At 57.4% G+C, this 14974-nt stretch overlaps 1 protein-coding gene across 2 annotated transcripts in view; it reads right to left on the bottom strand.

The window, feature by feature from the left end:
* Positions 1-2621: 2621 nt before the first annotated feature.
* Positions 2622-14974, bottom strand: part of CAPZB (capping actin protein of muscle Z-line subunit beta) — a 136364-nt gene continuing 124011 nt past the window's right edge. The window contains exons 7-10 of one of the 2 annotated variants that reach the window (XM_030876473.3): positions 8549-8614; positions 7806-7882; positions 6285-6397; positions 2622-3475 (exon numbers count right to left, since the gene is read on the bottom strand). In XM_030876473.3, the coding sequence (XP_030732333.1) occupies positions 6295-6397; positions 7806-7882; positions 8549-8614 (246 nt within the window). In that variant the 3' untranslated portion in view covers positions 2622-3475; positions 6285-6294. The remainder of the gene's footprint in view (positions 3476-6284; positions 6398-7805; positions 7883-8548; positions 8615-14974) is intronic. The other variant, XM_030876481.2, reaches the window with a different exon arrangement.

Below are 14974 nucleotides of genomic sequence, written 5' to 3'. Positions count from 1 at the left end.
GAACCTTCCTCCCGCCTGAAGTGTGGACCTAGCATTTTGGTTTCAGGCCCAGGCTCTGCACTTACCAGTTGCCCTGGTAACTGGTCCAGGAGGATTTCTCCCTGGGGACCCACACGGGGAGCAGGAGGCTGGGCCAGTCACCCCCAAAGATCCCTGCCTTGGCGGCTTTACATGTCAGCTATTTTTATTTTTTAGTTAATTTATTTATTTGGCTGTGTTGGGTCTTTGTTGCTGCACGTGGGCTTTTCTCTAGTTGTGGTGAACGGGGGCTGTTCTTCGTTGTGGTGTGTGGGCTTCTCATTGCGGTGGCCTCTCTTGTTGAAGAGCACGGGCTCTGGGTGTGTGGGCTTCAGTAGTTGTGGCACGTGGGCTCAGCAGTTGTGACTCGCGGGCTCTAGAGCACAGGTTCAGTAGTTGTGGCGCACGGGCTTAGTTGCTCCGCGGCACGTGGGATCTTCCTGGACCAGGGCTTGAACCCGTGTCCTCTGCATTGGCAGGCGGATTCCTAACCACTGTGCCACCAGGGAAGTCCCTTAGCTACTTTTTTAAAAAAAAATTTTAATTTTATTGGAGTATAGTTGGTTTACAATGTTGTGTTAGTTTCAGGGGTACAGCAAAGTGATTGTTATACATGTACATTCTTTTTTTAGATTCTTTTCTCATATAGGTTATCACAGAACACTGAATAGAGTTCCCTGTGTTATACAGTAGGTCCTTGTTGGTTATCTGTCTTATGTATAGTAGTATGTGTATGTTCACCCCAAGCTCCTGATTTATTCCTCCCCTTTGGTAACTGTTAAGTTTGTTTTCGATATCTTTGTTTTGTAAATAAGTTCATTTGCATCTTTTTAAAAGTTAGATTCCACATGTGAGTGATAGCATATGGTATTTACGTGTTAGCTATTGAATGAGATGCCATCTATGAGAATGCCTGGGGCACCCCAAACCTCAAGGTGGGGGGCAGGCAGGTGGCATCTACAAAGAAGGACTAGCCCACAGACCCAGCCTCAGTGCCCGGCCCCAGGCCCTCCCAGCCCAGGGTCCCCTTGGTTACTTAGCGAACCTGGGATTTTTTTTTTTTTTTTTTTTGCCACTCATGGCATGTGTGATCTTAGTTCCAGGCCGCATAGCCCAGTGGGAGCAGGCTGTCTGCCTCTGCTTGTTCTGAGGCTTCAGAGCAAAGGCCGCCCCCAGGCCCAGTGACTGGCTCAGCAGATGCTGGACACAGGTGCCCTTTTTCTTCCAGCCTCTTTAGGGCTCACTGGTTCCCAGGAGCAGAAGCCCACTTGCTAAGCAAGCAGCAGAGGCTCTTGGCCGGCTGTGGGCTCACAGGAGGGAAGGTTAAGAGGTGAGCCATCGGTGTCTGGAAGGACAGGACAGGCACTACAGCTCCAGGAATCATTCCTGGTGGGAATGAAATGGCACTGTTTCAGCATCAGTCTCTCCAGAGAGAGCATCGTAACTGGCCTATTGTGGGTCACCCGGTGGGGATGAGGGAACGCCACGGCCACACTGCACCGAGGCTGCGGGGAGGGGGTGGCACCAGAGAAGCAAGAGGGGCCATGAACAGGTCCACAAGGCCTACGCCACCCCTCGGGCGGGTAGGGTCCCACAGAGCAGGGAAAGGACCAGCTGGGAGGTGGCCCCGAGCCAGGGGCACACACTCCTCTTCTGCCACTTGGGTCTGGCTGCCCCTCACTGAGGAAACCCGGTCTCAAGGCCCAGTGTCCCTAAGCTCACTGGCCTGACTTAGCAGCAAAAGACAGCAGTGATGGCTCTTCCAGTGATGGAAGATTTTAGAAGAGTAAGATCAGTCCTGGCATACATCACAGTCACAATTTCTGGCTTCCAATTGTTATTTTGGTCACGTGATCGAACACCTGATAAACATGAACTCATTTATCTGTGCCAAGCACTCTACCACGAGGATGTCATTTCCATTGGAGAAGGGCTCTGGGTCCACTGACAGAGCTCCGGCCTTCACCTGTCCGCCTCCCTCATCTCCACCTGAAGGTCCTTGAAAGGAACTGCACGCAGGTGTCTCTCCTGTTCCCCACCTCTATCTCAGTGGTACTCTGCACTCAGTAAAGATGTGCCACATCTGGGAACTTTCTCATCAGACCATGCAGAGAGGAGCTGGGCCCAAGGATTCGGGGACAGGCGTGTCAGGGACCCAGGTACCTCAAACCAGAGGGGCTTCGCCGGGGTGTGGGCCCTACTGCCCTGCCAAGCTGCCCTGGTGTCAGCCGGGAGAGCACGGACTACAGCTCGGAGGGACCTTGGGCACGTTAACCCCAACCTGTTTGCCCATGTCACCCAGGGCCGTGAAGATGGCGTGGGACGAGTGTGGACATGCCTGCGCAGAGCAGGTGTTTGCTGAAATGAAAGGGGGGGGAGAGCCCCCATCCCATCACACCTGATGATGGGATGGCCCCAGCTGTTCAGGACAGGTGGGGCAGGGTCTGCGCGGAGCGGGGGCCCAGAGAAGCCACTGGAGATCTGCAAGGACCCCCTGCTCGCTCACCACGTGGGCCCCACGCCCCCACTGGGGTCAGCCCTCCCAGCCGAGCTCACACATGCTTGGACAGCAAGGGAGGCAAGAAAGAACACAAGGCCAGTGCTAACTGCATCCCAGTTTCTTTTTATTTATTTTTTTGTTCTTTTTTTCCTTTTTTTTTTTTAAGTATGGAAGCTCAAGTATAAGATGTAGATTTTTTTTTAAGCTTTACAAAAAAACAAAATAAAACAAAAACTCCTTTTGCATTCCATAAAAATTGACAGAAAAGCACCTGGCCAGAAGAGCAGGACGGTCCGCAGGTCCCCGCCCCCCACCGTGTGGTCTCCGCGGGACAGGGGCCAGGCGTGCGGGACGACGCTGAGGGCCACCTCTCCTTTCTCCCAGAGCTGTCCCCTGTCCCCGCCAACCCCCAACCCCAGGCAACTCCCAAACACACGTGGAATCAGATTTCCAGTTTTTCTTCTATCTTTCACACACCACAGTTATTTCATAAAATTTTTTTGTTTTACATTTTTTACACCAATGTAACAAAAGGGTGGGAGGGAAGGGAGGCAGACAGACAGTGTATTTTATGCCTATAAATGGGTGGTGGTGGAGAGACGGGGGGGCTGGGGCAAACAGAAAACATGGTTTCTATGGAAATACTGAGTTTTGATAGCAAAATGTGGTGGGAAGTAGGCCTCAGAGACAAGAAGGGTGTTTATAGGGTTTATTCTCAGGGAGAGATGGCGCTGTGCAGTGGTGATGCAAGTTGTTGTGTGACCTGGGGGGGGGAGGGAAGGGACGAGGGAGGGAGCAGAAAACGAGTTTCTAAGAAAGGAATCTAGTGAGCGCACGGCAGCGTGTCCGGTTAGTTGGGAAGAAGAGGCTTAACACTGCTGCTTTCTCTTCAAAGCCTCCACCAGGTCGTTCTTAAGAGCTTCTTGTTTTGATTTGTCTGCAAAAGTCTGCACAGACCTGTCCGGGGAGAAGAATTGTCATTAGCAGGCTGAACAGGAAGAGTGCAGCGGCGAGGGGCCGAGGGCTGCCCTGCCGGTGCATCCAGGGCGAGGGGCCGGGTCACTGGGCTGGATGCCCCCTTCCCCATCCTCTGGGAGTGCGAGCTGCAAGCTGTGCGGAGGGGGCAGAGGGGCCCAGAGCCCGAGGCCGGCCCCGCGGGGGAGGCCACGGCCCACCTCTGCACCAGGCTGGGCATGACCCGGACTCTGGGGCACAGATCCCAGTGTCAGCCTGAAGCAGAAGTGGGCCTCCAAGCACGCCACAGCAGAGACCGTCTGTGCTTCAGCCCAGCTGTGGACTCAGGCCAGAGGTCGAGAGATAAGGACCCCGTTACAAAGCACAGGGTGCAGGGCTGGCCACCCGGCGAGCATTAGGAACCGGCACCTCGGACGTCTGAGCCCACTGCCTGGGCAGCACCTGCGGGCAGGCACTTTTAGGCTTCGGCTGCAAGGCACCATCAGCTGTTAACTTGGCCAAGAAAATCCCTCAGCCTGAACTTCAAGAGGCAGGAGGGGACAGGTAAGTGGCCCTGGGTCGCTGCTGTCAAATCCTGAATTTGTGGGGAAATGTTCACGGGAGTGCACTTACGCACAGGTTAGACTGAGCGAACGACAGCTAACCTTTGTAGAGGTTGTACAGTTTAGAGTGCTTCTCAGGCACACTTCACTCTCACAAGCATTCTGGAGGGGTCTGAGCATTATTCCCAATTTACAGATGAGGAAACTGAGGCTCAGAGAAATGCTCCTGGCAATGACCTTAATGATCACTTTGTCAGATTTCCTCGATGTGTGGGCTAACCAGGAACTTACTAAACTATTTATAAACTTCCCAACAGTTTCAAAGCAGTGGAAGGAAAGAGTGGAAGGCTACCTTGCAGGAATGCTGTGGAGCCACGGGAATGTCACGCTTGACACGCACTGGCCGTGAAACAGAATGGGAAGGAGAGACCAAAAAATAATCCCCCCCCCCACCGAATATGGGTGAAATGCAATGAAGCAGGACCCAGGAGCATCCCACGTGGAATTCTGGCTACTGAGTCCTGGAGACGTCATGGGAAGTGCCCTCGAGACGGTGAAGGAGGAGGCAGAGACGAGGCTTTGAAAGAGTCTATGCGCAGCTACAAAAATTCCCACGAGAAACGCTGACATTTTTGGTTGATGCCGCTGAATACACTTTTCTGAGCGTTTGCTCTGCTCTGCGACGGCCGAAGGAAGGCTCAGGCACCGGCCCTGGTGGCCCTCGGGCTGCAAACCTCAGCCAGCCCACCACGGGCTTCTGGAAAGCTCCCAGTGGGAGGCTAACTTGCCCAGCGGGAGGATGCGGTGGGCGGAGTGGTGGCTCCCACGGCACCCCGGCCCGACTGGGTGCTGGCTCTTCTGGGAAGGAGCACGCCAGGCCTGGGCTGTACCCAGCCCCCCGCTACCGCCCCAAAGGAGAAATTTCCAGAGTTAGAACCAGGTAAGGAACAGGAGGTCAGGCTTGGAACGGCTGGAGGTGCAAGGAGCAGGACCCTCGTTTAGGGAAAGGAGCTCGGGAAGGTCACTGCCAAGCAGCTCGGAACCAATGCCTGGAGGTGGGAAGGAGGGCCTGTCCTGGACAGAAGGTGCCAGGCTGCCCACTGCTGCAGGGGATCTATGTCAGAAAGCCTCCAGTGGGTGGCCACAGGACTAGCCGAGGTGAGGGATCCAGAAGATTCTAGACCCACCCTAAAAGCTGAGGGGCTGGAAAGGAAACTGCACCATATGGAACGCCTTAAAAGGGGCTTTCTTAATGCTCTGATGGGAGTGTAACGGTCCGAGCGTGAGGCTGGAGGCTGACAGACGCCCCAGGCCTGACGCACACACACACACCAGACTGTGCTGCGGTCCCACGGCTGCAGAAGAGCCGCTCCGCCTGGCTGCACAGGCGCCCCACCTCTGTCCCCCCCACTGGGCCTCTTCCGGGTCAGGGTCTCCGAGTCCAGCCCCTGGGCCTGGGAAGAAGCCCCTAAGCCCAGGCCCTACAGCCCTGCCCAGCTGGGTTTCCAAACGCCTCTTATTAAAACCAGTTTCCCTGCTCCTCTCCGGGGATGCTGACTGCTTTCACACATCTGTATCTGTCACTAGCTCAAGTCATGGTCCTTGGCCATCGTCTACAGCCAGACTGCTGCCCCTCCATCGGCGTAAGGCATTTAGGAGGACAGCTGCAGCTCGCCAGGGGCAGAGGGTTATGCCGGTCCCGGCGGCTCCAGCGGCACCCGGTCTTGGGGGTACCAGGCCCGGCCCGGGGGTTACAGCCGCACTCTGTGTTCCATCCTCAGACTCAGGGCGATACACCGCCCCCTTTTAGGTCGGCTAGCCCCAGTCAATCTCCCACAGAGAAGGGGGCTCATCTGGCTTCTGGGATCCTTGGTGGACAGCTGGCGAAGCCCCGGCTGCACACACAGCAGAGGCCGCCAAAGCCACCGGCCAAGCGGGAGGCCACTGGGAGCGGCGCAGGCGAGCGGCTCCTGCCGGAGAGGCGACGGTGATGCCCGGCGATGCCCGGCCTGCTCAGGGGCAGAAGCCCAGACGGCCCGCCCTCACACGCGGCCCCGCCCAGAGTGCAAAGCACACACACCGCACACGTGATTGAGGTCCGTGTAACGCGGGGCGGGGTGAGTGTGCACGTTAAGGGGGCTGCTCCCAGCCGCGGACACGGGGTTAGTGGTGTTTAAGGGTCCGGCGGGGCCCGGCGGCTGGTGAGTCCCGTTTAGTGGGGCGGCGCTCAGGCCTCTCAGGCAGGGTACCTGGAGCGGCTTAATTATCAGGCTGGATGTGGATCTGGCGCTGCGTCAGCACTTGGGAAAGCTCCCTCTGCAGCTGCAGGAACTTGGGGTTGTCGGGGATAACGTCAACAGATCTACAGAGAGTGTGCAGAGGTGAGTGCAGCGGCAGGGGAGGACGAGACCCAGGAGCACGAGGGGCGACAGCTGAGAGGACGTGCTGGGCACACACAGGCAGAGAGAGGCCGCTGCCGCTCGGGGCTGTGGTGGGGAGGCTCTGCCGCGGGGCTCCTGCGGGCGGCGGTCGCGGCTTTCAGGGGCTCAGGCCACACCCCGCAGGCTCTTCGCGGCCTTCTCCGATTTGTCAGCCAACGCCCGGGGACCCTGCAGGCCAGGCGGCTGTGTGGCTGGCTCAGGGGCCCCAGGCTCAACAGCCAGAGGACAGCAATGCTCTGGGGGTGGAATAAAACCCACTGGGGGCCAGACCACGTTCCCCACAGGCAGGGAGGAAATCAGAAAGATGATGAGTCCAAAGTGGGCCCCATCTTTTAAAACCCTATGAGTGAAAGACTAAAACATTTGTCTCCTGGACAGATTCACAAACCAGAGCTGCTTCCTGCCTCTCCTTGTTCCCAAAGGAGATCTGTCCACAGTGGGGGATTACAGGAAACCACGGGCAGAGCGTTAGCCCCTGGACCCGTGTGGTGGTGTAGGGCCGCACACCGGCCTCCATCCCACCCCCTCCCTTCGGCAGTCCTGCTCCTGGATGGCCGGAGGGCCACTGGGAGTCATCCCTGGTCGAAGGTCACACGGCTCTGGCTGACAGAGGCTGCATGAGATCCCGGCCTCCCAACTCCAAGGCCCGTCTCGCTCCACAGCGGCCTCCACTACCCGTCCCCCCCAAAGGGGCTCTGGCCTCCTACCCTGCCCACCATGACCTTGAGGACCCAGCGAGCCCCTGAGCCCCCTTTGGCCTTCACTGGGGCCGACGCTGAAGAACCGAGGGCACAAGACGTGTGGGGAGGGGCAGCCAACAGCCCTGAGAGCACCCCAGGGTGGCGGGTCCCTCTCCAGAAAGCAGCAGGTCGGGGGGCTCTTTCTGTGGGACACTCTGCTGCCCTGGAAACCAGCCAACCAGAGGCCGGTGGTGTCATGCCCTCCTGCGTCTTAGGGTCTGATCTGGAGGTATCCTCAGGCCCAGGAGCCAAAGGGGCCGGGCAGATTCTTTAGGTGGGACTCAGCCTGAGGGACCGAGAGGTGACTCCAGGGACAAGGGCACCGATGTTGTTAGGGTGAATGGGCCCCAGGAAACAGAAATGGTGCAAGTCTACTCTGATTCCCACATCTATCCTGAGTACACACTCTGTATGCCGGGCTCTACCCTTGCAAAACCTGCATTAACAACCGTATAAGGAGGATAGATACCTCAGCCCTGGCTTACAAAGGAGGAAACAGAGGCCCAAGGCCATAGAGCTCTTAAGCAGTGACCTAGGATTCAAATCCACATCTTTTTGGTCCCAAAGCCCGTGCTTTGGGGTACATTACCTTAGCCCATTAACGATGTCCTTTGTTTTTCCAAAGTAGATCTCATTCAGCGTACTTCTGATTTTATTTTCCATGTCCTGGAAAAGGAGGCCGGTGAGACTGACGGGAACGCCCTCCCTCCTCCCGCCCGCGCCCCTGCAGTCCCCGCTGTGACCGCAGGGTGGAGGCACGTGAGTGTGTGCCCTGAGCGCCTCCCCATCCTGGCGCCCAGGACGCCAGTACCAAGTCCCGGTGTCCCAGGCTGACCCTCACTGGGAGCTGGCCCACCCCACTCAACCACCCGCCAGCCCTCCCCCCAGCTCTGTGAACAACCCCGTGCACCCCCTTCTTCCAGGTGGCGTGGAGAGCACCCCCTTCTTCCAGGTGGCGTGGGGAAGGGGGAGCTGAGGTGTAGTTCAAGCTCCCCCTCCAGAGCCCACTGGTGTTCCCGGATCTGCTTCCCGTCTGAGCTCAGGTCTCCGCTCGCACCCACTGGACGGGGGGAGCAGGACTTAGGGCCTCCCGAGCTGAGTCTTCAGGGTGCATGTATTTGGGGGACAGTAGAGGGGGTGCCTCTGGAGCTGGGCCCTGCTTGCATCCAAATCAGAAGGCTCAGGAAACACGAGGCCAGGGCAAAACATGAGAAATGCGCTGCTGGCTGCTGTGGAGCTGCGAGGGAGCAGCACGGGAGCCCGGCAGCCGGGCTCCAGGGGCGAACGTCCCATGCGGTGGAGGCGAACCGCGGCAGCAGGAGGCCCACTCACCTCGACCAGGCGCCCGATGTTGGCTATGTGCGGGGAGCAGTCGCTCACGGTTTCATCCTTCTCCATCTGCAAAGAGACAGAATGTTCCTCTAGGTCAGAGAGCCGGGTGAGGGCCCAGGGCCCGTTCTCCCTGCTGGCAGGCCCGGGGCCGGCTGGCGGGGGTTGAAGGCCACTTTTCCAGTGAGGGAGCCCCAGCACAAAGCAACCCAAGTTTCAGGTCGCAGACAGTCCGGCCCGCAGAAGCCCCGAGGCCCCGCTTCCAGGGGAGAGTCTCGCTCCGCCCTTGTGGAGCACACCCCACCTCCACCTCCACAGCCCACAGCAGGGAGGGCGCAGGTGACCACCCCTGCCAGGCACAGGCTCAGCTTGGGGCCTGATGTCGCAGATGAGCCCCCAAAGTGCCGTGCCGCTGCCGTGCCTGTGTGGCAGCTACGGAGGGAGGGACCGGCAACCCGGGTGTCAGGAGACTCCGAGGCTCAGACAGATGGGGTGACCTGCCCAAGGTCACACAGGGAGTGACAGCAGAGCCTGGGTCAAAGCCATGCTTACTTCCAAGCCTACATTCCTTCTACTGTGTGAGGCTGCAGGGCCGGCCGAGTGACCGTGTGGAACTTGAACAAGAGAATCTCAATCCGCATCCCTGGTTACGACAGAGGGGGTTTAAGAGGAGGTGGGACCCAGCGAGCCAGTTCCGGCCCAGTGATCAGTACTCTGAGTATTAAAAGGAAAGGGGGCAGGGAGGGGAGAAGGCACTGATGACCCTGACACGAGCGCTGAGTCATGACGCACGCGCAGCTCTCCCCCAACTTCCACCCTATGTTTAAGGCTTACTTCCCTCACAAGATTATACATTCCTTAAGGGCAGATGTATGTACCTGTTTTACACTTCACAGGTGCCTAGCAGAGTGCTAAGTGCATAAACGCTGTTTAAACCGAGTGGAAGTGTAGCTACGGTCACCACTGTTATTTATTTATTTAGAAAGATTTATTTATTATTAATTCATTAATTTATTTTTGGCTGCATCGGGTCTCAGTTGTAGCACGGGGGCTCTTCGTTGCAGCATGCGGGCTTCTCTCTAGTTGTGGTGTGAGCAGGCTCCAGGGTGGGTGGGCTCTGTAGTTAGCGGCACGCAGGCTCTCTAGTTGAGGTGCGTGAGCTCAGTAGTTGCAACGTGCGGGCTTAGATGCCCCACGGCATGTGGGATCTTAGTTCCCTGACCGGGGATTGAACCCGCGTCCCCTGCATTGTAAAGCGGATTCTTTACCACTGGACCACCAGGGAAGTCCCTCACCACTGTTACTGAAATAAAATCTGGAAGCTGAGGCAGTCTGGGGGAGAATGGATACATGTATACGTATGGTTGAGTTGCTTTGCTGTGCACCTGGAACTATCACAACGCTGTTAATCAGCTATACTCCAATATAAAATACAAAGTTTAAAAAAACACAAAAAAATCTGGAAGCTGAAATAGGCAACCAAGAAACAGCATGAGAAGGCAGGAACTGGATCAGGAAGGCGAGAGCTCAAGGTGAATTCAGACCAGTGAAAACAGCAGGGCAAAGGTGGAAGGTTAACTACCTTCAGCACCGGAAGAACGGGGCAGATGCTTGGGGTGCGTCTGTTCGGAGGCTAAAGGCCTCTGCCCAGTCTCACCTGCTTTTACTTCTCTTACCCATTAGGGAGAGTGACTTCCAGGCTGGGAAAGGTAGAAAAGACCCAGTTAGGAGGGAGACAAAGCCGCAGATGGGAGGAGAGAACCAAGTCGCTTTAAATGATTAAGTTTCAGGGTCAGAAAAATCCGATTCTGTGACAGAGACATCCCTGAGAAGTTACGGCACACTTCAGAGGTGCCAGAACACTGGCGGAGGGCAGAGGCTGACCCCACTTCCGTAACAGAAGGAAGGGTGGAGTTGGAGATTAAACACTGGCTTGACACTGACCCAGACAACAATTTCTGATGGGACCGTTAAAAAAAATCATCTGCTGGCGCACTTTCACATCAGATACTCCAGGAGCCAGCACGGGCTCGCTAGGAACACGATCTGCTGCGAGCCTCTCCAATTTCCTACTGAGATGGGGACGCTGGGCTGAAGAACAGAGGGCTCCTCTAAGATCACATCACTGTGGCAGGTTCCCATCCAAGATCCTGTGGCCGAGGCTGGACGACAGCCCGCTCATGTTCCCAGGGTGGCCTCCAGGGCATCTCGCACGATTCTCTACCTGGCCCTGGGTCTACCTGTTTGTCCAGGACTTAAAGAAAGGCACAGCGCAGAGGGTTCATGGGATCCTACTGCCAGCATCAAGGGTGGAGGTGATGAGACCCCGAGACACGGGTCAGCTGCAGAGCACAGCACTCCCTGGCGGCAGCGACCTCACTCCACCTGGTCCTCCTAAGAACCACTTTAAAGCTGAGGAAGCCAAAGCTTAAAGGTGTCAGGTGCTCTGCCCAGGTGACAGCCCCGCCTGACCCTGCAGCTCTGCTCCTCCAGCCCCAGCGTGCTGACTGCCTTCACCAGGGCAAACGCAAATCACCTGCTTTGGCTCAAACACTAACCTCACCGAGAACAAAATGAGGAACAAGCCCAGTGAAGAGACTTGTGGGTTTCAGGTGATTTCAAGCTTGACAAGAATGTGACGGGACCAAAAGGAAACTATATTACTGGAGCCCAGCTCAGGGGCGGCGCGCCCCCCATCACGCAACAAAGCTGCAGGGGCGAGGCTGCGTCACTTGCTGAGGGAGGGCCCCCCATTCCGTCCCAGCCCAGCCACGTCCACAGGGCTGGATGCAGTCTGGGTTTTCAGAGAGCCGTGGGCAAACTGGAGTCCTTCTGCTTAAAAGGTCTGAACACCCTGACCCCAAGAAATGGGAAAGAATTTGGATATCTCAGGCCGGGAGGGGAAAGACTCGGGAGGTCCTGGCCATGCTCTGAGGGCCCGGCTGTCCAGCAGGGGCATGTCCGGCAATCCATGTCATTGCCAAGGGGCGACGGAGCTCTCTGTTATTATATCTGCATCTGCTCACAGAGCAATGAGCCCTGGGTCCCTGCAGGTGTCTGGGGAGAAACGGGGTGGCCATTTGTCAAGATGCTACAAGAGGGGGATCTGGAGTAGAGAGATGGTCTGGAACCCACAGCCTTGCAAGGCCCTTTCAAAGTCAGGAGACTAAGTCTGAGAGTGAAGACGCCTGGTTCTGGCAAGACCGTTTGGCTGAGGGCTGGCCAAACAGGAGAGACTGAGTGAGATGCTAAAATGATCGGCTGCTCTGCCCCCAACACCGGGCCCTGAGCCACCCCGGGCACTCTGGCCAGTGATCCTGGGGAGTCTCGCTCAGGGGTTGACACAAAACAGGAGGTGAGCGTGCCCACCAACTTCCAAGTGAAGTCACACCCCACCGTTTCAGGTGGATGAGCACCCCACCCTGGGCAGCGCCGTGGCGTTTGTGGGACATGCTGGGCCCTGAGCAAAACCCTGCGGCCACGACGACTGGAGCGTGTGCACGTTGCACAGGGGCTGGGACCGCGCTCCGCCCTGAGCAAGGACGGCGCTTGCCTACCCATTTTTTTTTTTTGGTACGCGGGCCTCTCACTGCTGTGGCCTTTCCCGTTGCGGAGCACAGGCTCCGGACGTGCAGGCTCAGCGGCCATGGCTCACGGACCCAGCCCCTCCACGGCATGTGGGATCTTCCCGGACCGGGGCACGAACCCGTGTCCCCTGCATCGGCAGGCGGACTCTCAACCACTGCGCCACCAGGGAAGCCCTGCCTACCCATTCTTAAAAGGCATTTTTGGACACCGACACGCTGGCACTGAGTGTCCTCTCCTCCCACGTGGAAGAGGTTTCTGTGCCCGGCCAGACGGCAGCTCAGGGCTGCTCTTCCGGGCAAGGAGAGGCCTGCGGGGGGGGGGGGTCTGACCCAAATGAATTATGTCCTTCCACAAACTGGCCTCTCTGCCTCCCCAGCTCCACGCAGACGGCAGACTCCTGGCAACCCCAGGGAAGCAGTGAGGCTCTGAAGCTCAGTGAGGGCCCCATTTTAAACGCGCACCAACCACGCAAAGTTGAGGCCAGAACTGGCGGCAAAGGGCTCAGGGCCATCAGGGAAGCAAAGTCACATCAGATATCCGACCTCTGGGGTATGATCTCTGCTTCAGAATCAAGAGCCATCCTCCAACAAAGGAAAAGGCTGGAAATGCTGGGCGCTCAAAGATAAAGGAGGTCTGGGCATGGGGGCCAGGGCGGGTGAGCCTCCCCCAGGAGCAGACCGACTCCCAGGGAGGACACAAGGGGCCACGAAGCTTGAGGCAGGGAATCTGAGCCCAAGGCAAACGCCCAGCAGGGCCAGGGGAAGGGAAGGAAGAGGGTGGGCCGGGGTTGGGGCAGAGGCCCGGCACACAGACATGCCTCCACGGCCCCCCTGCCCGCACCCTGCCGACTCCCTTCACACCTGGTCAGGGTCAGCTCGCTGGCAAAGCTGGTCTGCCAAAAGTAGAACTATTTTTGCACCGCAGGTATTATTACATCCTTATAGAGGGGATGCCAGAGGAGAACATTTTCATGTGCTGTGGTTGCACAGATGTTCCACAAGGTGGTTCCAACAGAGTCTGGAGTCAGAGCGCAGCCCGCCTGTCCCCATCAAGCACCTCCGCTCCTCTCCGTGGCCCGGCGACGTGGAGGACACGGGTGAGTGTGTAGAGAGCAGGTCATTTTCCTCAAAAGGGAAAACGTGAGCAGAGCCCGGAGGGTGGGGACCTGCAGGAAGCCAGCCCCGTCTAACGGCTGCTGCTCTGGAGCCCTGGGGGGCGAGGGCCTTCCTTGCCTCTGCCCTGCACCGGAGAACCTAATACGTGCACCAGGCCCAGAATGGCGCCTGCTAAACGGCAGCTCCGCTCCCGGGACTCTCCCCGGCCTGGCTCCTCCTAGTAACTGGGCTGGGCTCCGGGTCAGAGCGCAGCTGTGAGGCCAGGATGTAACACGCTGTCAAGCCAGAAGACAGTGGTCAGACAGCCTCTCAAGGAAGGTTTGGTTTGCCCAGTTTAGGAAAAATTTAACTGAGCCTAAAACTGTATACATTCTAGAAGATGGAAAAGTCTCTGCTTGCGTGACAGGTGGTAGTAGCAGTTAACAGCTATTATTTATTGGGCATAACCCGTGTGTCAAAATGTTTTTTTATTTCTGCTCTACAACCATCTTTCCAAATGGGCATTATTAAGCTCGATGGTGAAAGTGCTGAATTTCAGAGAAGGGAAGTGGTTCGTCCAGGTCGCACAGCTGGAAAGAGACTGGGCTAGGATCTGAACCAAGGTCTGGAGGATTCCAAAACCTGTTTTCTTCCAGGAGACTGCTCCATTTTCTCAACTTCACCCACGTTCTTTACCGGAAAACTCAAGAACAAACCGCAGTCCAGGGCTCAGAAATTCCGAGCAGTTTCATCCCTGCCTCACCCGCCTGCCTTCCCCCAACCCTTCCCTTTTTCGGATGTCTGCTCTGTTCCTTGTTCCTCGCCTGCCCGACCTTCCTAGCGGGGGATGGGCACAGGGAGGCAGCCTCACACCAGCTCTCTCTCTCGAACAGGCTGGGTCATTCCGCCCCAGGTCACCGGACGTACACCAAAGCATCCCTAGAAGCCACGCCACTCAAGCCTCTCCACCCCTGAACCCAGGAACCTCAGGGAACAAGGGAGCACCTGGAGCTGGGCCTCCCTGGGTAAGAAAGTCCTCCCTGAGCCACCCCCAGTTTGGCCCGGACCCCTCTGTTCCCCACATCTGGAGGGAAGGCCATGGGCTCTTCCCCCTGCAACATGCCGCCTTGCCTGACTGCCAAGCGCGAGTCAAAGAGGATTTCCCTGCATTAACACGCGGGCAGGTGCCTCAGCTGGAGTCTCACTGCTCGAAGATACATCACAGGGAGCCCGGTGCTGAGCCGGGGGGAGAGCTCGCCTTCCGAGTGTCCGCCCTCACATCCCAGCTCCACAGGACATTCCACCTCTGCTTCTAAATATTTAGTCGGAAAAAAATGTCAAATGAACATCTGCAGCGCCCGGCCCCAGACTGGAAACCTTGGATCTCCTTCCCGAGATTCGCAGTCTTGCCTCTTTCCCACGCCTCCAGCTGTCACACAGAAGTGACCTCTCAGTGCAACTTCCTTTTCAGCGCGTTGGTACTTGGCCTGCGGAAAGCAGCCTTCCCCCCGGGGCCCAGGTGGCAGCTGCTGCCCTCCTGCCCTCAAGGATTGGCCGTGATGAGCCTCTGCGAAGACGGCACTCACCTTGCCTCCCACAGCTGCAGGGATCTGCCAAAACACTTTCTCTGCTTGCTTTCCAGGGACGTCCCGAAGAGACGTCTTTTGGCGGGGGGCGGGGGGGGGGGTGTGGGTGGACAAAAGGCCAGAGTGGAGGAGATGGGTGAGGGAGCCTTGGTCTGAGCCCC

This window comes from Globicephala melas, chromosome 1 (genome assembly GCF_963455315.2).
Source record: "Globicephala melas chromosome 1, mGloMel1.2, whole genome shotgun sequence".
Lineage (NCBI taxonomy): Eukaryota > Metazoa > Chordata > Mammalia > Artiodactyla > Delphinidae > Globicephala > Globicephala melas.
This window is presented reverse-complemented; position numbering and strand designations above follow the sequence as displayed.